The 24,168-nt window shown below is 44.3% G+C and overlaps 1 protein-coding gene across 8 annotated transcripts in view; it reads left to right on the top strand.

Annotated features, from left to right (window-relative positions):
• FGF12 (fibroblast growth factor 12) overlaps positions 1-24,168 on the top strand; it is a 222,545-nt gene that overhangs the window by 122,760 nt on the left and 75,617 nt on the right. For 7 of the 8 annotated variants that reach the window (XM_017810786.1, XM_017810787.1, XM_017810789.1 and 4 more), the window contains one exon: positions 20,015-20,125. In XM_017810786.1, coding sequence (XP_017666275.1) covers positions 20,015-20,125 — 111 coding nt within the window. Of the gene's footprint in view, positions 1-15,251; positions 15,368-20,014; positions 20,126-24,168 lie in introns of those variants that run through there. The other variant, XM_017810793.1, reaches the window with a different exon arrangement.

The raw sequence follows: 24,168 nt of genomic DNA, 5'->3' as shown, positions 1-24,168 counted from the left end.
GGGCATCGACCTGCCACCAGCATCCCTCCTCCGCTCTCCAAAGCGTGAGCACAGCGGGTCCTCCGGCAGGAGGGACCCAGCGGCTTCATCTGTGCGAGCTTCACCCAGAATTGTATTTTTGCACCTCCTTGCAGATAAGTTTTTTAAACGATCTCTTATTTTCTGCATAGTGACAAGGAAATCGATAAACTGAGGATCAATTAAAATTGTGGCCGTTTGATAACTAAATCCATCAAGTGCTGCTTCATGAGCAGAGTTCCGTAGGGAATTTCATTAGCTCAGAAAGCTTTCTAGATGGCAGCTGCAGAACGGTTACACCTGATCTTGAGCTTGCAAGGATCTAGAAATGCTCTTTAGGGTAATCCTTTTTTCCCCTTTTCTTTCCTTTATTCTTTTTTGCATGTATGTGCTCAGTCTTGGTTCCTTGTGAAGAACTTCAGCCCTAGTGTACACACTGTTCACTTTTCCACGATGAAGTCCCACCACCCACAGTTTCAGTTCTGAGCAGTGCTTTGTGCTCTCAGCCGTCCTTGGTAGGTGTGAAAACTCAGTACCTGGCAAGAATAGGCCCTCCATGATTTCTCAGTGGAATTATTTACTTCTTGCTTTATTTTTTTCACTGCTATAGGTCACGACTAAGGAGAGAAAACAGAGATTGGTTTGAGAAGCTGCTGTGAACATGTAGTTTTCTCAGGTGTCCAATAGTATCGTGGTTAATAAACAGAGATTCTTGTTCACTCAGCTCTTCAGGATGTACTATCAACCAGTGTAGCCCTCCCATGTTTTCCATGTACATTAGTATTGTGCTTGTGCTTCAAAGGGAAAAAAGTTGCCCTTCTTTTTTTCCTACTCAAGTTATGATGAGCAGTGGCTTACTGGACTATCCTATGTATTAGTTAACCTGTGAACCAAGACCAAAAGATGGCCCTTGCCCAGAGAGTGTTGGCATTTTGTCTCAGGAATCACTCTTTGAAGGATAAAGAATAGGAACTGGTAGTCACACTGACAAAATAATTTTCTGTTCCTCTTTCCTCTCCATCTTACTCTGCCTTTAAATTAGATTCCTTAAGGACCTAAAGGGCTGGGAAGTCTAGACCTGTTACCTAGGTTTCGAGGTGCTTTGTCTCATTAAAGTTTGAGTGACTTACGGTAGGGTGTGATTGGGAGGCTTTTTATTGGTTCTACCCTGGTTTTCCCAGCTGGACAGGTCCAATTCTGCTTCCATGGACTCAGTAAATGCCTGTGATGAATTTTAAGAATTCCCTCAACTTTCATGGTCTTTCATGCTGAGGAAGGTTTTCGATAATTTACAGACTAAAGTGATTTAAGGGAGACTTTTTATTGACTTAGAAGAAGGATCAATGCCACTCAGTGCTGTAAAAATAGAGCTGTTCAGTCTTTAGAGCTGTCAGTCAATCACTTGTAACCAGTACTGTATTTATTTTATAAAATTAAAGAAGTAGAGGAATTAATTTGCTGTGAAAAAAATCCAAATGTCGTTTCCTAGCCTATGGACTGTGTCTGCTTTAGTTCCCGATATCCATCTTTTAAACAGAGATTTATTTCACTGGTACATCCTATTCCTGATCTTGGGTGTGCTTCTCAGAAGGCAGCTTGCCACTGGCATACTGCTGCTCAGATTGTTTATTCAGGGAGTGTATTGTGCCCAGATAACTTACACATTCCAGAATCGAGTTTCTGCACAGCAAATGACATGCAAATGAATTGAAAGTAGTTTCAAGAAATGTGCATACATTGTGCAGTGACCCACAACCCCAGTGATTATGTCTACTTAATGATATGCTGGCTCAGTAGTTTGCAAGTCAGTGAAAGGAATGAGAGAAACATCCATGTTCAAAAAGGGTACAATCACATTTGGAGATGGTACAATGCTAGGGGATCTCTCTTTACCTTTTTAAACATGACCTTGTTTTATGACTGTGAGGAGACTCTGTCAAAAAACTTCAGATTTAAAGAGTGGTTTTCATCTGTAGTACTCAACAAGCTCTAATAACTGGAGAGGATATTTCCCATTTTACAGATGGTGAGACCAAGCATGGAGCACTTACTTGACACAGAGACCTAATTCCTGATGCTTATCCCAGTGTACCATGCTTTGGGTCCCCACTGCCAGTGAGCCCACGATGCAGCAATGGTGGAGCTGTAGCAGCTTGCGCCATTACAGAAATACAACTCTGATGGTGGTTCACGTTCCCTTTGCTCTTTGCTTCTGTAAAGTAACTGTGTGAGCTTACATCAATTAAGTGTTTTTAATATGTGACTCAAACAGCGCTGTAACTAAAATATTCAGTAGAGACGTGGGTGAGCGGAGTTACTTTGCACTGGTTGGCACCTTGTGCTCCACGCTGCAGCCTGGGTGAAGGGAAAGTGACGTACTCCTGCTCTCATATGGGAAGGGAGAATTTGCACCCTGTAGCAGTTAAGTCTTGCTCAGTGGTGGGCATGAGTAGTCACAGGTTTTGGCAAGCTATGGGGAACCAGGTCCATGCAGGGATATCTCGTATAATCAAAGCTCCTAGGGAAAAGCTGACTGCAGAAACATCTCATTTGTTGGTTGCAGTAGGGACCATGTTGTAAACTGAGAACTAGTTCTGTCTGTCTTTTCAATGGGCAAAGACAGCTGTCTCAAATACATGCTTTGTGTTCTTTTATAGCTCTTGCATGTGTTTGGTTCCAAGATGACTTATCAGTTTAAGATAGGCCAAATAAGGACACTGAGTGCTGTGGACTAAACTGAACATTTGGGCACATGGGCTTAATCCCATTATTGTGAGTTAATACAGGTCATTGGCTGCAATTGTGCATCTATAAATTATATATTTTTCTCTGACCGTAGTGACTTAATGAAGGATTCAAAAGAAAGTACTGTATGGGATGACTTGTTGGTACAGGTTCAAGAGTTGGATTTTTCCTCAGAGACTGATAAGTCCAAGAGCTGAATTCAGAAGACTTGACAAGCAGTTCTCTCCACATCACTTCTCTGCCAACAAATAGTTGAACCAAATAGTTTCATCCCCTTTGTGGCTGAATTAAAGCATCCAGGCATGTCCCTTCTTCAGCTGTTTTGTAACAGTCTGCAAAGCCTGGGCTGGAGGGTCCAGCTTGTTTGTGAAAGCTGTTGCTGATGCTTCACTGACCATCTTCTCAGGCAGAGCTCACCCCGGAGAGCTGGGGTGGAGGTGGCCTTCCATTATGCCATGGCCACTGAATGGCAAAGCTGAAGAGTTTGGTAGCCTTGCACAAGGGGAAACAGGCTGGAATATCTGTGGGGGTTGTTGGAAATTTTATCTGAGTGAAGCCCACTGAAAGGGTGTTGTTACTTGGGGAAATCATATTTGAATTGAGGCAGCTTTGGGTCAGGCAGTGCCAGGCACTGTGTAGCATCGTCTCCATTCCTTCAGATGTTGCTTCTGTAGATGAGTTTCCAGCTGAGAATGCAGAGCTCAGTCTCAAACAGGTTTTTTTACCCCAGGAAAAAGAAAAAAAATGTGTTATTTTTATTCCTTTTTTTCCCCTTTGTCTGATATATATTTTGTGCTCCTCCAGGGAAAGGATGCTTTTCCTTAAGGAGAGCTAAAGGCTTCTTCCAAAGTGAAGGAAATGACTTGCACATAGCAAAAAAGCAATAACTAAAACCGTGTTTTCCCTTTGTGGTATTTCTCATTTTGAATAATAAATAGGGATTTGGAACTTAAAATATATGGACATAGATATTTTTGCAGCAGTATAAGTAAAATATAAAAACAACTTTAGTTGAAGGACATAGAAGGACTTTGTTCATTCGGAGATTCATTTAAAACATTTGAGAAGTCTGTCATCTCTGCAAGCTGTTAAATTCCCTAAGTTAAATCCTGAAGTCCTTTCTGTTTTCATTCAGGGTGAAAATGATGATTGAAGCTCAGGGCAAAGACCACCTTTTTAGCTTCCTGTTAAATTTGTTGTAGCCCTTCCCTGCTTTTGTGGAGTGGTGCATCTCAGAACAGCTGTAATATCTGCCCAACCTGTGGAATTTGGCCTCTCTGTTGCTAGTGTCTGAATTATCCAGCGCATAGATGCTCCCTGCAGTAGGATTCCAGCTGGTTCCCAGCACTTTTCTGCGGCATGTCCGTGCATGTCTGGGTGTATGCCCAGCCAAGGGTGGCCCATCACATTCTTCTGCCTGCTCCTCTGCAGAATTTGGTGCTGTGTCTCGTATCTCAGAAGTGGCTGAGGGGGATGGAAATGGCTGGAAATCATGGCATTGCCTGGCCAGCAAGAGGTCATAGAAGTGCCAGCTGAGATGAGGGCATGGATGCCAAGTCGCCAGCCAAACATGAGCCAAGATAACACCAAGGGGAAGGGCACAGCCTTGAGGGTGTGCATCCTCCTTGTTTGGGGCAGTCTGTTGTCACTGAGTTCTGATCTGCTGTTGGTGCTGAAAGCTCCTTCTGTACCCGCGGGAGCTAATGAATGCCAAAATAATCGGGAGGGAGGAATAGGCTCCCTCCTGCTTGTGACAGCTCAGCAGATGGGTTTCATTTTATCAAATTGATCCCTGGGGGTGGTATCGCACACGTTCGTGACTTGCAGATGTGGTGACTGTCATGGTGCGTGGCTGTGCTCGGTTACTGGGGGGGTTCAGGTAGCAACCCTGAGCTGTCCGTCTCTAAAATCTGGGAAAGAGCTGCTTTCTCCAGAGCAGGAAAAGTCAGCTGCCAGCCCGCTTCAAACACAGCTTATGGGTGAGCATGTCAGTCAGTAAGATGCTTCGTACTAGTACTGAGTATGGTTGATGCCAAGAAAATCCATGGAAGTCATCCAAGCTCCAAGAAGGATGGATATCTTCTGTCCCCATGGCCTCAGGGGTAGCTGTGCTTGTGGGAGCAGTGAAAATCATTAGCCAGCAGAGGAGGTTCACCATTAGAGCAATACAAATGATTGATTCCTCCATCACCAGCCAAATGGAAAAGTCAGGGCAAAAAGAGGTTCAGGAGTGATTATTTTCCCTCCCCATAAAAGATCCATATAAATCAGTTTATCATTGATACAACTGGGGTTTTTTTTGTGGGGGGGAAGAGGTGCAATTTCATTTAGAGGATTTTTATACTTGTATTTTTTTTTAACTTTTGAGTATCCTTCTAAATGAAATACTATTTTGAAATATAAAGCCAAAAGCTTGAGTTCTAAAAAATACCAAAATAAACACAAGATTTTCTTCCCTCCTTCCTTGCTTTGCTCAATTCAGCATGAATTTAGAAGAATTTCAGTAGACCAGATACCCCATATTTTAACAAATAAGATAGCTATTGCCAAAACAGATCGTCAGCTTGACTTGGGCATTGTGGAGAACAGAGCTGCCATGGGAGCTGAAGAGGCTGTTTGAGAGACAAACAGAACCATGAGCCTCACTATGGTGGGGAGCAAGTGCAAACGCTCTTGGGCTTATCTGCTTTCCTTCTTTCACCTCTTCAAACGGGCATACCATGGACCACCAGATAGCACAGTGGCCAGGTAGGCGTTTGTTTCATTTCTCTGGCATTTGTTCCATTTGATCCATCGTTCTGAACAGTCATGTGCACATTATTTTTGGGATTTTTCTACTCCCGCTCAGTTGAAACCAAGCTGTGACTTGTTGTTGTTATTATTAAAATCAAAGCAGGAATTTTATCATGCAAAACATGCAAGAGAATGACATTCCTTTCATGTTTGCAAGCTCCATGGCTTGGCAGAAGGTGACCAATAGCACAGAAGAGAACAGATCAGAGAAAGCAGCTCCAAAGTACTAGCCTTTGAATAAAGAATTACCTTTAAATACACGTACATTTCCATATGCTCCATGTGCTGTTGTAGTGCCATTGCCATGGCTGCATTATTGTTGTGCCTTAATCTTGGAAATCTCTTGAGAAGTGACCTGTACTGAAATCATCTACTCTGTCCCTGGGCTGCACACACTGCAGTCTGTCAGGGAATGGTACCTTCCTACTCTGTTCTCCTGTTTAATAAGTGGTTCATCTCTATTCCCTGGCTAATGCTATTCTTCATATTAATGCGTTAGCCTTTCTGAGCATGGAGTAAACTACTACATCTATTGTTTTACCTTTGCCCTATTCTGACATGTCGTAGAATCTCAAAATAACTCGGCCTTTCCAGAGCCTGGTTTTACTTTGCATCTCTATTAAAAGCTGTAGTAGAGCTATGGACGCACTTTGTGCCCCTCGTCCAGCAAACACTGCTTGCAGGGACTCCTGGAATAAATTATTTTTAAAGGAAGTGTTTGTGCTTTGCGGGAGTCAGTGTAGACTGAATTTGTGCAGCATGGTCACAGGGCTGTAGGGCTCCAGCTTCTTAACAGTACTGTCTGAAAATAGCAGCTACAACACATTTTTAAATGGTAAAGCAGAAGGCAGCTTTCTAGAGAGCTGTGGAACACGACTGTGGGATTCACTGTTCAGGCAGACCAGTCACTCCGGCTTTTCCAGCCCCCACGCTGCAACTTAGACAAATAACTGTGTGCTTGTGCCAAGCACTGAATTGGGGCTCTCTGAAACCCTGATGGAGCTTATGTAGTTGCTGAGAAAATTCATCTAGATGCATTGAGGCACCTGCCAAACACCTCTGCTGTCCTGTGCTCATTCCAGGCTAAAGGTGACAGAGGGACAAAGCCATGAGCTTGGAGGCAGAATAGTGGTCTGAGCCCTGAGCCCTTCTTGTCCTTGGGGATGAGCTGTTGGCTGGTTGCTGGCATGATGGGGAAGGCTGGCTCCATGCAGTGCCTCCAGGCATTTCTGTTTTCTGCCCTTTCCCCGTGGAATGGGCTGCGGTGTGAGATGAAGGTTAGTGTTGGAAGTGGCATCATCACAGAATGGGTCTTTGCAGCTCTGTTGCTGCATCTGCTCTGTGAATTTGTCATGGGGAGGTGACTGCGCTGCTGTCCTGGGGGTCCTGCTGAGGAGATGCTGTTTGGGGTTGTGCTACTCCAGGCAGAGCTCTTGAAATTTTATGTGGGAGGAAGGGGAAATTTTGTCCAGTCCAATCTGACTTGCATCAGTGCCTCTTCCTCCTTCAGTGTTAGCAAGCACAAAGATGAGCTCTGTTTTGGATGGTGCTTGGCACCCCTATGTTGGCAAAGAGAAACCCTCAGCTGGGGACCTGTGGCACTTCACTGGCTGGAAGGTGGGCAGCTGTGGTGAAAGGAAGGGAGCAGTTATGCTGCCACCTGCCTGCACTCCCCATCTTCCTTCCTGGGGCTTTTTCAGTGTGATAGTTCATGTTTGGAGTGCGTGACTTCATTGATAAATGTCAGAGGATAGGTGGTTGCTTCCAGTGGTGGAGGCTGTATTGGAGGATGAAGAAGCAGAGCCAGATACAGCCACTGCGGTGATGGAGGGCACAGAGCTTCTCCTACATCACGCAGCGGCATCCACGGAATGCTCTGTGCAGAGCGCTCCCCCCGTGGCACTCCTGTCTCACCTTCCCTCCAGCAGCGTGCTCTCTTAAGGGGACGTGTTACATCCAGTGGAAGCTACATGCTGTGAACTGGTAAAATATCCACAGAGAGGCAATGTAATTCTGTTACTTGTTTCTCTTTCCCAGCCCAAACCTGACTGCAGTTAAGATAAACACCCCTCCACCCCTCCCACCCACCTCCGCGAAGTGTGCGTTTCTTGAAATATTTAAGGATTTTGGATTGAAATGAAGGAAGAAAAGAGTCAGGTCTTGGGGTTAATAGAACATGCTCACTTAATTGATATTTATCTAGAATAGCACAGTTGGCCGTCCCCTCCCCTTGCTGGCTGCACAGATAGTTTTTTGCTCAGTAGTTGCCACCCATGTTGCACAAGCTGCCAAATAAATACATTTCATTCAGGTCCCAAAGCAAAACTGTTTGAAAAACGTCAAGTGGATGGGACTGCTGCAAGGGAAGCCAGGCTGCAAAAAGCCAGTTCATATGTTCCAGAAAATGGAAAAGCTGTAAAAATTAAGAAAAAATACACTGATTTTGGCTTCTGGGGCCCAGCATAGGGTTGGTGGGCTGAACGATGCTCCTTGGGGACTTGGGAGCCGCTGGGCTGCAGGAGATGCAGGGATCACAGGCTGGCAGGTGAGGGGGTTGGACCATCCACCTGCTTCCTAGCTGGTGCTTTCCCTGGCACAGCTCCTGTAACCGGAGCCGGTGTGAATTGCTGGCAGCCTCCGGTATCGATTTGCAGCCGTTTGTGCGGTCATTCCCTGGTGATCGACACCACTCTCTTGTGGGGATTTTCTGTGGCTAAAAAGGCTGGCAGAGCGTGCTGTTATAACCAGCAGTTCTCTGCTGGCTTTTTATAGTGTAGTGTGATGCTCATCAGTACAGGCTCTGCCTGCTGGCTGAGCATCATTATTTAAACATTTCTAAACATTTGTTTTGTCTATTACTTCATGCCACTCCTACATTCTTTGCTTCCTTAAACATTTCTTCTTCTATTTTTCTTTCTGTTTCTTCAAAAATACAGCTTTGCTTTCCATTACATAAATTTTAGGTTTCAGAGGTAGAGCCCAATAGCGGCTCCTGAACGATTAGAAACCACCAGGTGAAGTTTGAGAGCTCCTTCTCTCTGAGCCCTCCTGGGCAGCTGGAGGAGCAGGAGCTCTGTTCGGCGACCTGTTGGAGAGATAGATTTTCTGTTTTCACTCCATCTACACTGTGTCATCCTCAGCACACACATTCCTGGAGAGGGAGCTCACTGTTTGCAGCTCTCTCCCAAGACAGCAGTCAGGAGAGACTGCCTGCATTGCTGGAGTCCTCCAGGCTGCCTGACATCAGAAATGAGGTGTTTGTGCTGAGAGATGAACAAGAAAACATCAGCGTTATTTAAAACAGAGCTTTAGATGGTGTGAAGTGGGTGATGACTTTCTCACACTGTGAGTGTTTTCGTTAGTTTGAAGGAAACCTTTGGCTCTGGTGGAAAATTAAAATAATTATGCAGATAAAGAAAGGTGTATTTTCACAAAGCAGAAGGAAAGAACTTTGAGTCACATGGTGGGTTTTGGCCATTTTTAGCATGTTCTTGCCTCTTGAAGTGTAATGTTGTTTCAGTCCAGAGCGGCACAAGCAGCACATTTTCTTTATGCATTTGGGTGTTGTGTAAGATTTGTTAAAATTTAGTAACATCATAATTTTCGGTCAAAAATGCTTGCAAACTGCTACAGAAATGCTTAAGCTGCATTAGTGCAGTGAACAAAAAAATTCTTGTAATACAACCGAACTTATTCAGGCTTTAATTTTTCCACATCACGGACTCATTACCTGTTAAATAAAGAGGTTTCAGATGCTCATCCCTTTGGAAAATGCTGCAAGATTGCATGAGGAATACTGTAGCAAAAAAGGATGTTACTGCTTGGTATTATAGAAAGTTTGCAGAGTGACACTGGCATCCAAATTTTACCCTGAGCTGCCATCCACTGATTACCCAGGGCACTTCTGTGACCTGGTGTTGGTAGGACCAGGTACCCTCCCCAAGACCGATAGCATCTGAAGTGATTAATTTCTGCTCAGTACTTGTTTATAGTATGTTCTGTCCATTTTTTCTTTTAATGAATTTACTTTTCCAGGCATTCAGAGGGGGGTGGAAGATTGATATAGTTGTTTCCGTAGTGTGTTTTTTTTGTGTGAGGGACTTCTCGGCGTTTCTGCAGTATTTCAGGCCCGTTGGATTGATGGGGGAAGTGGAGAGATTTAGCGTCTGAGAATAGCATAAATCACAGCACTGTGGCAGGCATGAACAGCAGGGATGGTGTCTGTCCTCATCTGAGGACTAACAGTGATCTGGTGCCTTGCATGGGGCACTTAAAGGTGAGTGGAGCTGGGGACTCTGTCATGGAGTCCTTCAAAAACTGGGGGTGCAGAAGTGTGATAACGCCACCAAATCATCGTCATCCAGCAGCAAGGCTGAAAGGGACCCCCGTGTTGACTAGTCCAGCCTCAGTCCTACACTGACCCCAGATGTGCATTCCCCAGAAGGATGTTTTTAAACTTGTTTTTTTTATATCCTCCCACAGAGCAAATTCTAGGTAGAAAGAATGTCCTAATATCCAAACAAAATCTTTGTAGGAAACCAGGAAGAAATCTGCTTAACTGATTGTGAAGAAGTTTTATGTTGCATGTTGGAGTCAAGAAAACAAAACAAAGTCTTTCTAACTGTACACATAGCAAAGCGTTGCCACAACATTCCCCGGGATTTCTGACCCACCAGACAAGTCCTTAGGATGTGTCTGGGTGACATGAGACTCTGTAGGAAACCCTCTCTCTGGGAAACTGCAGTGTGAGAGGTGCTGCAAGCACGGCAAGAGGGCAGAGCTGGTTTTCATTTTCTCCCTCCTGTCAGCTTCAGGCAGCCAAGCCCAGCAAGCAGCTTCGCCAGATATCCTATGAGCCTTCCTTTCCACCTCCCTTGGGATCATGGAACTGTGGCCCCTTTTTTTCTGGTATGAGCTTTGGGCTCAATCCTCCCTCAGCCAAAAAGCTCTGCAGTGTGGGTGTTCCTGTTTGTTAAATCTTTGTGCAGCTCTTGAGCTCTCATTGCTGGCATGGGGAAGGTCTAGATTTTACTCCTGACATCTCCCCTTTGTGTTTTCTTGGGAGCTGGCGCAGCCCAGGGGGGCCAGGGAGAAGCCCCTGTGAAGGGCCCGTGGTTGGTTTATGGAGACACGTCTGTACCCAAATGAAATGTGCTCAGGGGCTGTGGGCTCACACATAATATTTATGCTATCCTCTGTTTCACTCTCAGTGAATATGCTGTAATTTTGGCTAATTACACAATATGTCAGGAATAATTGCAGGGTGTTCCTCAAAATAAATAATACATCTTGTATGCTCTGCTATCCATACTTATGAGCAAGCTTTAACCTTCAGTAGCCAAGGCATTGACTGTGCTAGAAAATGACAGCTTAGGAGCTGTAGCTACAACTTCTTTTCCATTAAATTTCTAATTTTTTAATTCCTTTACCTGAAAAAGCTCACCCTGTATAATTTTCTGGAACAGCCCTACATCTCTCCTTTATGCCTTTTGTTCTTGCCTGGCTTTGGTTTTCTTATCAGAGCTCAAGTCAATACAGGTATAGAAAATTGCTCTTGAAAGGAAATGTTTTGAAATTTTGTCTGCTGCTAAAACACACTGGATAAACAGAGCAACACAAACCACATCCTAGGGGAGGCAAAGACAAACCCAGGAGTTTAACTGTATGAAGAATTGATTTTTTTTTAAGTTCTCTGGTCAAATAAAAGAAGTTTCTGGGGAGAACAGGATTCAGATCCAATTATATATTTCATTGTACATAAAATGAAATTTTGGATTTCATCTCCGACTCTTAACATTTTTTTTTCTCATTAAAATTCCAAACAAAATGTTGTGTTGAAAGAAAACATGAAAACTTGTACTCTTTTCAGATCTCTCTCTTTCTCTCTGTTACTGAGATGGAGTTTGTGTATAGCTTTAGCTACTCTTACTCCCGACTTTTCATCAAAATATTTATCTAGACAGCTTGACCCAGAGGTAATCAGCAATTTTGTGCCAAAATACCTGGTAGCAGTTAGGCCATCAATTCTCATCTGCTTGCCATCCCACTGTTTCACCTGCAGTGGCCTTCGTGTTCCTCTTTTGGCCCTGCAGTGCTGGTGATGTCTGTCTTTTCCTTGGCTTTTGTGCAGAGTGAGTAGCTCATGTGTCACATACATTAGTTTGGCATTTGCCTTCTAGGAAAACTCATCCAAGACTTTGTACCTCTTTGTCCTTAAACTTTGGAACTTAGGTGGCTGTCACATGGGATCCAGATCTTGGAGAGTGAGTGAGCTGCAGGGTGACTTCGCTAAGTTCTAACATCCATGGGCACCTAGGAAAAGGGTAGTCTGGAGAGACATATAGCAGTGATGCTGTGTTGCAACCCCAGTTTTCAGTGCTTTTATGATTCCTTTCTCTGTCCCTCACCTCTGACTTGTATTAACATCTGTGTAAAGCTGATTCCCTGGATATGGGAGGGCCTGCATAAGTGCCAGTGCCATGCAACCACATCCTTTCCACCTACTCTACAAGTGAGAAATAAGGCTTCCCTGGAGGGACTCATCTTTGTAAGAGCAAAGCAGGCATAGTGGAGGGGTGCAGGCAGGCAGCTGTGCTCCATGCTGGAGAGCTAATTACTATTCCTCCTTGCAGGCACCAGCACAGGAAAGGAAATCACTTCTCTGGATGCTCTTTTTGCCTACAAGGTGCCATTCTGCTCTAGTGACTCACTGATGGTGACAGGAGGCAATTGCTTTGATGGGTGCTGTCATCGGCTTGAGCCCATCATCCCTCTGAGTTAAGGAAATGTCATTTTTGGAAGCGTGTCCTTCAAATGCAGAAGCCGTCCCTGCCAGCACAGCCTGTTATTTCATGTAACGCATCCTGGAAACACTAGTTGTTTCTCTGTAGTTTTTAGACCTGGGTGGAGATTTGCACTTGAGATGAGTAAATAGATGAGTATTCTAAGCCCTATTGTCCCAGAGTCATTTTCTTCTCCAGATAAATGCTGTGTAACTGGAGGGTCACACTAACCCTGTAATCATGTTAAACTGCAACTGGGTATGGCCTTCATTCTGCATCATTGGGAAAGGAGCTGGAGTCAACTGTTTGGTGCCCCTAGAGTCACAGACCTCATGAGCAAATCTTAGCATCAGTCAGTCTGTTTACATCTCTCCATCCTACTCACAGGCTGGGTGACATATCAAGCCGAATGGCTGTATATAAACTGAAGGGGTTCATGGCAGCTTTACAGGGTGGGGTTGGATGCCTGGCTTTTTTACAGAGCCCCCCCTAACACTTGGGCAGCCACTGTTGCCCAGTGGGACCTGACCTCTGTGTAGGCAGCATGAGGGGACATCTAAATAAATGCAAATGCTCACCTATGTCACTTACCTCCCTTGGCTCTGCAGTTCATTTGCCCTCTCACTGCCTGTTATTAAGGATGCTACAGGTGGCATTGCCCAGTCCATCCTGGCAGAGTGTGTGTGTCCTTCAGCTCCAAACAATTTTGCTGAGTTTAGCCACAGAAACTATGGAAGACACTGTGGGGCTGGGAAACAAGCGCCTTCCCTCCGCCTGTGCACTTTTGTGCACTCGGTGACTCCTGTGGGAGCTGAAAATGCTCAGCATTTTGCAGCATGATTTCCCACCTCTGCACCCAAGTGACACTGTTGAAAGTCCTCAAAGATCCCTGCGTGTGGCTCAGGATGCTTCGACCTGCTCCGTGTGTGACTCACTGCAGGTGCAGCCACAGCCAGCCATGTGCAGCATCTGCCCAAGACTTACAGTCTGCTGCAGTCACTGCTTGGGAGAGTTGGGCAAGATGCTTGGCCAGGGAAACACACCCCTGGTCTTTAAGGGCAGCAGCTCCTGTCACAGCTGCAAGTGTTGTTCCTGAGCTTCCCAGTTTGGATGGATTCAGTGAATCCTTGCAGCGAGTTGAGCTATTAAACTTACGCTGACAGTGATGCATTTAATTTGAGACAGCCACTTACTTCATCTTAACTCCAAACACCCTGGAGTACTTAACAGCTCCTGGCTGGTAAAAAACCTCCAGCATTTATCTCCCACAGCTTTTCATCCCTGAGTTCTGTGCTGATGCCTGTCACCATAGTTATCTGCATGGAGCTCGCTGATGCATTTTTGTGCTGATTTATTACCAGTCTTCATTAATACTATACTTCCAAAGGAGGGATTTCAGTGCCCTTCTCTGTCTGCATGTATTTGAAGTATTTGGCTTATCAAGTATTCTGGAACCCATCCTTTTCAGGGGAGGGGAACTGCGGTTTCTGCAGTGGCACTTTAACTGTGGAGTTAATCTAAGTAAATTAGGAGCAGTTTATGCTCTGACTTGCATGCTGGGTTTGGTGTGCTAAGGATTTGAGTGCTGGTTGGGTGAGTCATAAATCAACCTCCCATTATGACAGCTGCAGCCTGAATGGGGGAAAATAAGAATAATGGAATGTGTAAGTTCCAGGCTAAAATGTTTAATTGCAATAAACAAATGTTTGAAGAACATTTAGGTGAAATATACTCCTGAGATGTGTTACAGTTCCTGTGTTTGCAGTCACATCCTCAGCAAAACTGTTGCACAGGCACAGAAGGGAGACAGCAGCCTGCTGAGCCGTGGTTCAGATGAGGGCTGGAGATGCTTTCTCCCTTGCCAGACCGATGTCCTTAGCAGGTACCAGAGGGACTGTTTTTGGAGCCTGCTGCTGGCATCTCTGACAGCCTTGCAGTGCTAAGACCCAGCAGACGTGTTGATCTGCAGTAAAAGAGAGCTGACAAATGGACAGGTCTCCTGTTGAAATCCCACACTAGGTACCTTCCTTGTACCTTATTGCAGGTTGCTGAATAGAAAATGGCTGCTTCTCATCTGAGCTAGCAGAATCTTCTCGTATGTGACAGCACATTGTGTGGGTAACCCCAAGAGCTTCAGAGTTTATGCCATAACCCACACAGAGTACTGCTGGCACCCAGCACAGTAACTTTTGGAGTGGATTTAAAAGCATTTCTGCACCAGCAACCTCAAGTGGAGGCTTGCCTGCCAACCAGAGCATCAGAGGGAGTTGCAGGAGTCCTTGGAGCCAGTGGCTCAAATCCCTGAAAGATCACTAAGCCCTTCAACTTTTTTAAGAGATCACTGAAAAGTGGCCCCTCTGAGATCCCTGCCATTGACTTGTAGAGTTCACATTAAGGTGACTTCTGTGAGTAGGGTTTTTTTGAGTCTCTCTAGGTTTCCCAGCCCAAGACAAAGGGGGGAATGGCTTTCTGCAGCCTCAGGTCCTTGTATTGCCATAATAAGGAGCGTTCTGTGAATTACAAGAATCAAGGCTGTGGCAGACTGCCTTCCATAGTGGAGTTGCAGCTGGAAGTCAGTGTTGTGCCCTATTCTTTGGGCTTCCAGAGCTCAGGGTTTGGATCAGATTGAGCTACCCTACAGCAGTGATAAGAGTGTAGGGTTTCTGTCTCGGGTTTGTACCACTGCTTTCTGATGGGAATAAGCAAGAGTTAGTGCCCTCACTGGGGGTTTGCTAAATACTGCATAATCTCATAGCTCCTCTCTGCATTAAGGGGAGTTGTTCTGCTTGCGTGTTCTCCATTTTCCACTTAAGGGGGTGAGTTCCTTATTCACCTTAAATAGGAGAACTAAAAGAAAAGGTCATTAAAGAGCCAGTGATATTTCTGTCAATGCTCTTGCTGTTTTCTCCATAGCACACAGCAAACACAGTGCCTGCAGTTTGAGAGTGAGGGATGTGACTCTGCAGAGCAGCTGATTTGGACGCGATTCCCTGGCCTTTAGTGAGTGTGTCCCTGGAGATCAAACAAAAGTACGTGTGAGCACCCTGCAACTATCATGTCCTTGGCAAGCCCCAGGAGAGGGACAATCACACTGTAGCTGCACAATAAGGCAGGAAACACAGCAGAGCTCATGGTGAACTGAGATGACTTTAAGGCTCAGTGACAGAACAGCTGAAGTGAATAATGGCAGCATCACATTACCATTTAAGTAGAGGCAAGAAGATTAGCAGTCAGATCATGATTTAGTTAGCCTCAGCTGTGTCAAAGGGCTCAGAAAGTTAAAAGCAGGACAGGCAGAAGTGGTGAATTTGGCCTGTGGAAAAGGGAGCAAGCAGGATGCCCTTCAGAGGATGTGCAGTGAGTCGCTCTAAGAAGGATCATTAGGTGAGAACTGTGCCCTCACCACAGGGAAAGTGCCCAGTCTGGCAGATGCTGCAGACTAGGAAGAGAGTCATGGCTTAGCTTTTGTTCTGTGTTACTGTTACTGGTCTGTTCTGCACTGTGACTGTGTCCCTTGTGGATGGTTCCTGGGCATGATCTTCCCTTGTGTCTTCTGGAATCACCACATTTGAAGGATTTGAGCTTACTGCATCTACAAAAGGAGAGGATCCACTGAGTTTTCTCCAGCACTTCCCAGCCCTCAACAGCTGTGTATGAGCAACCAGAACAGGCTCTTTAAATTAAGCATCCTAAAGTATAGCAGTATTGCTTATAAAATAGGGGTAAAAATGTCTCCTTGCCTATTGCATGGGAAACCTAGTAGCATAGAGTCTGCACTGGGAGTACAAACTGCATGGAAATCTCTTCTGTTTAGTCAGTACTTTGGGATCAAGGCAGCAATAAATCTTTCTTAAATCCATTCTGAAGTATTTGACTTTGTGTTTAGGGAAATACTAAGTTTTTGTTGAAGTCTTGTCCACATTAGTTTAGTTCCATTTCTGCAGGGAAAGTGCTCCTACAGCAAAACAGAAGCGTGTACAGAGGAGTCTGAGTGGGAGGAATAGGTTTATCCCAAGTGTATTATGCAGTATTGCTCCTTTAAAAGGAAGAGGATTTGAGTCCCCCTTGCCACACAGGGTTGAGGTTAGAGGGTAGGTTTAAGGTTGATTTGTGGTAAATTCTGTGAATTATAGAACAAAAATGCTCATGGAAGAGTTTTTCTTATCTGTGCTGCATTTTTTTCTTTCATTTTTTTATGATTTGCTTCTTTCTCTTATTGATTATAGCCTGGAGCAGTATCACTAAGGAAAGTTTAGGCAAATAAAAGTATCAAGGTTGCGGTGTTTTATTTTATTTCCCTCCCCCCCCAGTGCTTGAATAAGCACTGTTAATATTGCCTGCTGGGAAGGGTGCTTCTCTTTTTTTATTGCAAAACTGAAAAGTTCTCCATCTATTTCATTGCCTTTCTGCTTCCTGTTCTGACTTATCAGGGTGTCCCACCATCCTTAATTACCAAGGAGACCTACTGGTTTTGAGGTTTTTTTCTATAAACTGAGGTTTTCAGCACTATTGCTGCAGTATAAGGGATAGCAATGCTGGAAGACTGTGATAAAATTGCTCTGTAGATGGAAAGAATTGATGTTAAAATACATGATATGACAAAAGTAGGTCTCTTAAAAGTCATGTGCAGAGTTTTGCCTCTGGGCTAGCAGGAAAATTCCTTTCCAGTGATTATACAGTTCTGTGCTCAGGTGGTAATTCTGTAATGAGTGAGAAAGATGGGTAAATCCTTGTTCTGTATTAAAGTTGCCTTCACCTAAAATTTTGTCTGTAGGCCTCCCAGCCACTCTGCTTGCTGTATGAATGACAAATCCCAGTATCTCACTTTATGCCCAGACATAAGACAAGAGGTTCCCTGGTGGGAAGCAGCTACTCTGCCAGCTGTTTGTCACCTGCCTACCTGTTTGTGTTTGAGCTGGTCTCTTTGCAGTCACTGGAGAGATGCAGGTGATTTAGGTACCCTATGGATCTGGCCTGACTTGCCTGTTGTTTTTTGGGATGCAAAGAGAGCCCAATTCAGGTGTAGAGATACCTGTCCTATGTGAGACAAATCACCCACAGCCCAGGCAACTCCCCAGCCCTCTTTGGGTTAGAGCAGGGAACTCAGTGTTGGTTGTGCACCTCTCTGCATTACTTTGGTGTTTAATTCAGGTGGGTACCCAAAAGTGCAGCTGCTCACCAGTGTTTCTCTCCTGTGGCAAGTGACCCAAAGAAATGCAGAAACTGGGTAAGGAGAGATCTCTATGTCTCCGAAGTGCTTTCTGATCCTTTGGTGGCTGGAGAGGCATTTGTCTTCTGGTGCTACAGGGCATCCTAAATGAGTCTGGCTGGGGATGCTCCTGCAGAAGAGGATCTGTGCAGTGAGGAGACACAGGAGCTCTGCTGCTGTCAGACTGCCTTGGTTGGGTGCTGTTCTGATAAACTCTAAAAATTACATAACACTCCTAATAACGAGCAGATTTGGTCAATGTTTTACTTGATAGGCTGTTCAGTAAAAGTGTCAGAGATTTTCATGTTGTTCTAAAATGATTTGCATGATTGAAGTGTAGTTTGCGCTCCAAAGGAGGAAAGGGCCTTCTATCCTGTAGCTAAATTGTCTTCCCAAGAAAAGAGACAAGGTCAGGGTTATATCTCCACTCCTCTTACACTTGAGGGACTTTAAGACAAGACCCTCCCCCTTTCCCAGCACATCAGAAAGATGCAGCAGCATCTTCTAAATCTCTCCTTCTGGGATCTCTTCCATTTTGTGCAAAATATTTAAACATTAAAATTTAACTAGCGAGTAAAACTGAGGCTAAGATTCATTCAGGGACTCAAATGTAGGTGTCTCATAACATGAGAGTGCCTATTAGTGCCTTTACTATTGTGGTATTAGATAACAGGGAGGAAGGGGACAGGCTCGAGGAGGGTGGTGCAGTCATCTGTGCCTGAGAATACAGCTTTTCATATCCTCTAGCTTTGATGTGCTTTTCTAATGAAAAGCAAGTTAAATCAAGCTGCTGCATTCAACAAAATAGGTAAATCATTTAGGTAAGAAGAGAGCAAAACACTTAGCTCAATCTGAGTGTTAATTTGACATATACTGGCTTGACCAGGTAGCTTTTAGTAGATGGCCAGTACAATTGTACTTATTTACTGTCCCAGAGTTGAGTCTTGCTGGGAGAAAGCCTGCCTTCAGCACTCATTGCACTAAAATCACTTTTTTTTAAGGCAGCATAGAAACCTGCTGACACTGATTTATAACTATGAAATAGTTCATAGCTTTTGTAACTATGAAATAGTACCTGACTCTCCCCCGGCTGGTGGAGGAGTTTTCTAAGCTGAAATCCTTTGCACCTGCAGCTCATCAGCATCCGAGGTCCTGCTGCCGTGGAGGATTTGTGAGTGCAGGAAAGCAGGCTGAGGGTTCCCTCCGAGGGGAGCTGTACAGCAAGACAGGGGCTCCTAATGGAAACACTTAACACACAACGTGACCGCAGTTATATAACGACTATGGCTTATTAAACAGCCTCACTGGAGGCATGAAAGGCAGGAGGCTGGGGAGATTTTGGTATGCTACGCTGGACTTTTTCCTGTCCATTGAGCCAGCAATAACTAGGTCTTATTTATTTACTTTTGGTGGGTGGTCACATAAAACCACAACCTCCTGTCACACAAGGAGGATCTCTGTCATCCCAGCGTGTGTCTGCTCACATGTAACCAGCTCACTTCCTTTCCAGCAGCAATGCCTGTGACAAATTTTAAGACTAGAATGATTACAATTGAATTTATTTTTGACCGCTTAATTTGTGTTTGATAGGTAGGATGGCAGGGAGACAGGTGGTAAAGCTGCACACCTCTGTCATGTGAAGTTTAAGTTGTTTCTGCTTTTTTTGTGCTTTCCTTTTCAGCAGGAGGGTATAAGATATTGCAGAGTTAATAGGGAAGCCCCTAGCCAGGACGTGGGTGACTCATGGTACACAGGGTCTGGGAAAGGACCCTGCTAGAGACAAATATTCTCATCTACTAGGGTGTGGGGCACTCGATTTCAAAGGGAGGACACGCAGGATTTTAAAACAGAGGTGTTTTAAGGTGCCCATAAATGCTTCATAGGTCAGTTTTGGAGGTGTCTTGTATCTGTTCCTTTTGGAATTTTGCTTCTAGAGTCCCACACAGTTGGACTCATGCAGCCTTATTTGACACTCTGTTACTCTGGGTTTAATTATACCACTATAATACCAGTGATTTAAATGGATTTTCATTGGCATAAAACTGGGACTGCATGATAGTGAATCAACCCTACAGAAAGCAGGGTAGTTGGCTTCACAGGCAGAATAAGAAACAACGGGCACATTCTTTGCAACACTGCTAGGAAATACTCTTCTGAATAAGTGGCATATCCAGAATACATAAACTGTCTAAAGACAGTTTGGTAAGTAACTTTGTGATGTACCATAATCTGTTTCTGCAGCACCAACTATGCATTACGTTTTACCTGCGCATCTGATCTCAATTTTATTTGCCGGTACATCTGTGTGTATACATGAATATTTTACATCCATACTTGAAAGGAATCACAGAAAGCTGTCTTACCTGCCAAACACTTCTACATTTACTCATGGCTTAATGGGGAAAAAGCAAGTGGGGTCTTGTGCTACTTGGTATATCTAATAATAATAATTATTATTATTTTGCAGAACCCCAGCTGAAAGGAATTGTGACAAGGTTATTCAGCCAGCAGGAATACTTCCTGCAGATGCACCCAGATGGTACAATTGATGGGACCAAGGACGAAAACAGTGACTACAGTAAGAAAAATTAGCCTGTTTTGCAATCCAATTACAATCAAATGCATCACCTAGTGGATCTCACTTGTGCAGCTTCATTTTTGAAAAGATTGAATTAGGAGGAAGACAGCTGTTTTCTGCACGTTTTTTCCTATCTATCCTTCCCCTTTAAATCTTGCCTGTATAATTTCATATGTTTCCTCTCCGATCTTCTTCCCTCCTGCCCCGAATCTGTAACTGCCATCTGGGTGGGGTGGAGAATAAAACCCATGATTTGAATTGCTGCCAGAAGAGAAAGGAGATTATATTTATACACATGCCACGTGGGTAAAGGATACGGGGAATTCTCTCTCCAAGGAGAAGAGGAGAAAATTGTTTTCACTATTTTATCCTCAAAAATTCAGCAAGCATCAGGAATTTCTGGGCTGGAGAAAAGCAGCTGTTCACTGAAGCCTTGTGCTTTGAGGCTGGTGTAAAGGCTGAGGGTATTGAATGACCTTGTGAAAGGAGGTCATCTTCCAAAACCCTGTTCAAAGGGGTTGGGTTCGTGCTGTCCAGCAAAAGCGGAGTCACACAGGTTTAAAAACTATGCTCACATCCAGGAGCCATATTGGTTTAAATACATGCAAAGCAGTAGTCAATCTTCCTTTTGCAAAAGAAGTTATTTAGTCAATACCAAAACTCCTCAAAAGGTTAAAAAAGGTGTAGAATATTTTCTGCAGCATCTCTGCATTTCATAGACATCAGATTGATGCTTCTGAGTGGGCAGTTAAGCTCAGAGCCTTGTTGCCACAAATTGCATCAACAGAGGAGGACTCAATTCTTGTGTTATTTTATCCTGTGTTGGTTTGAAGCTTCCTGTACCACTACTGAAGGATATCTAACATGGCCAGCATGGAAGGTGTCTTCCCAGTCATTGCTAGAGATGAACAAAAGTTCATCTGTGTGGTAGGATTGTTGCAAGCACACTTTATGTACTTAGTGAAAGGAGGAGCTGGCTGAATTTGGGGACAAATCTTACTCTGATTCAAAGAAGCTCCTAGTTGGATCGAAAGCAGCATTTCTCCAGTAAGACAGGGCCTGGGCTACAGGTGAGGGGTGTCTGTAGGGGTGCAACACGTGTAGCACGGCACTGACATTGTGCTTTGGATGTGCCCTTGGACAAGGGTGCAAGGTGGCTGCAAGGGGCTTCTTGCCCCATCCCCAAGAAGCTGGCAGAGTGCTGTAGCAGGACCACTGTCTGTGGTGGGACTGCCCTGCTGCAACCAGCCCAGGGCTGGGGTTCCATGCATGAGAGGGGCTTTGGGAAGATGGTGACTGAAATTGCAGATCGCTAGAAAGCCCTTGTGGAATGGCCCAAGAGGCTGCATCCAAGAGAAACTTGGCCTGTAGCATATGCAAGTGTCAGGTTTTAGACCATTTTCATATGCTGGTGTTGAACAAATTAAATACTGAGAATTGCAATGACACAACTTCTAATTTATGTGGAGGCAGGAGAATCTGTGGGCCTCCACACACACATTTACTCTGAGGAACTGAGCAGGGTCTCCTCCTACAAGAAGAGTCTGGCCTTGTGATACTCTCAGGCAGACACCAAAACATGGGGTGAATTCAGTGGGCTTTAGTGTGTGAGTAATGACCCAGTGTTGGGTTGTATTAGCTGCTTTTTCCTAAAGAAAGATGACAGGGGGTGTTTTCAAGCTGCAGAAAATCCCATTGGAGGCCTATTTGTCAAAAACATGGGAAGATATGCTAGAGATGGCAGGGATTCATTACCCTCATCTATCAGGGAGGACTGAACAACAAAGTAATGGGCTTAAATGGGGGCAGAGATGAATTTAGGTAAACAGCTGAGGAGAATAAAGTGTAAGAGCAGTTCTGCAATATTTCAGGCTGACAGGGGAGATGAGGGAAGCTGCTGCTGGCTGCATCTCAGTGGGTGCAGGGGAACCTCCTGAGTTCCCATGGCTGAGGTTGGGCCCCAATTGCCCAAACAGCACTGATTTATATATGCCACCAGAAATGTTAGAGATTAGTTTGGCAAGGTGCCGAGTACCTGAGGGCCACTTCTACCCAGTCTTCTTACTTGGAAATAGATGGACTGAAGTGCACTTTTAGAGTGTAAATTTATCTGGTGAGATGGCAGCCCTTCCTCAGCAGCTTGGTGGGACAGGAGGCATCTTGCTGAAATGTGCCAAGCCACTGGCTCAAAGTCAGGGACTGTGTTGGCAAAGTTCAGACAAGTTTTTGGGAGAAGGTCGAAGCCAAAGAATTCCCCATCCCCTGATCTCAGGGCATCTCAAAAGAGAAAAAGAATCCAACCTGATAATATTTGGCTTCTAAAACTGAAATTAAGACACTACTTTATTCAACTTTCTAAAACTTTTTGCCACATGCTCTCCTTCATAAATCTTCAGTTTGAATGAACATTTTATAATATATGAAAGTTCCAGTTACAGCTTCAAAACAAAATAATTTTTCACTTTGTAAGAGCCAAAATAAAGCAGACTGAGTTTTTTCTTTTCTGTTCCTCCAAACATCTCCATTTTTGACCAGAAGAAAGTCAAAACCTGTTTGTCTAAGCGAACATCCTACAGATCTACTTCTCTGCTCTTTTCTGTTTTAAAATACTTCTCAAGAAGATTCCTGACCAGCCAGGTAAAAGTCCGGGCAAGAGCAAAACTCATCAAAGACTAATATTTCCCTACCCCTGGAGACGGGCTGGTTAACTTGCATCCACTGGCAGAGAAGGGTGCTCTTGATGTCCACAGCACAGTCCTTTCCACCCTGGATGACCATCTATTCTACATGCAGAAGTCATCTTAGCACAGTTAAATAGCTGGTGAACACTGTGTTCCATGCATTGTTTTGTGTTCTGTATCCACACACTGATTATTTAAATTAGCATTATGAAAGGAAGTATAATTTTCATGGAATACATTAGGTTGGTTTACTCTGGCAGAATAAACGTTCAGAATGAAACACGACGTGTCCCTCAGATACGTCTGATGCAATTAAAAGTTCTATTAAAAACCCAGTTATTTATACAAGATGAACTGCTAATATTTAAGCAATTTTTAAATTAATTATCTGGTGCCCATTTTATGTGTGTTCTCGAAGCTGATGGCATTTATTTTCCACCTCCTCTCACTTAAAGGAAAAAAAAACCACAACAACTAGGAACCAGGTTCTAATGGCATTTGAATGGGCATCCAGCCAGCTTCCTCTGAACCAGCACTTGGGACATCTGTTCCTTCTACCATGCCGTTAAAGGCACGCCATCTTAGCGTGAGCAAGGAGACATTCTCTGGCTACTGGCATTGGGATATATGAAGGATTTTCTTTTAATTGGAATGCAATTTCATGGTGTGTGAATCCCCTGTTTGCATTCTTAGTAATGTCATGTGTGAACCTGAACTTAAGGCAGTACCTTTTCCTTCCAGCTCCAGTGATCTCAAATGGTCTTTCAGGGCTGACTCCCACTGTCAGTGCTTGCATTCTTTGTTGCTCTTTCCTGGGCTGAGCCCCTTCGTGAGAGAAATTGGACTTTGATTGTCGTGCTGAACATCTGAAAATCCTTGGCAAATGGACAGTGCATAAAGGATGGGTGAACTGTGCTGACCTGGTGGAAACAGACCAGCATATCTAGGTATTGCTTGGGGCTTTCCAGCCAGAAACACAAAAAGATTAAGGAGGATTCTGTTCAACCATCCTCCTTGGACCACACCTTGTATATGGCACATCTTTCCTTACTCTTCCATTTCTCTCATTAAGTTAGTCCAGACCCATAGTGAAATATGCATTCAGATTTTAGGTGATAAATTACCATAATGTAACAGTGACAACGTACTCATGGGTGTAGGACTGGAGGGTGCTAAAAGTAGTATCATCAATAACCAGGGTCAGGTGTAAATTTACTGATGGTTGAAAATGGGAAGACGTAATGAAGGAAAAGGAGCATGAATACTCAACATCTTAATTTTTCTCTCTTCTACCCATGAAGTAAAAGAGCATGTCCATTCTGTGAAGCTGCAGATGGCATACAGTATGGGCCATTGTTAATT

The sequence above is a fragment of the Lepidothrix coronata genome, unplaced genomic scaffold, assembly GCF_001604755.1.
Source record: "Lepidothrix coronata isolate B3197 unplaced genomic scaffold, Lepidothrix_coronata-1.0 Scaffold29, whole genome shotgun sequence".
NCBI lineage: Eukaryota > Metazoa > Chordata > Aves > Passeriformes > Pipridae > Lepidothrix > Lepidothrix coronata.
The sequence above is the reverse complement of the archived record's forward strand: the minus strand, read 5'-3'. Positions and strand labels throughout refer to the sequence as shown.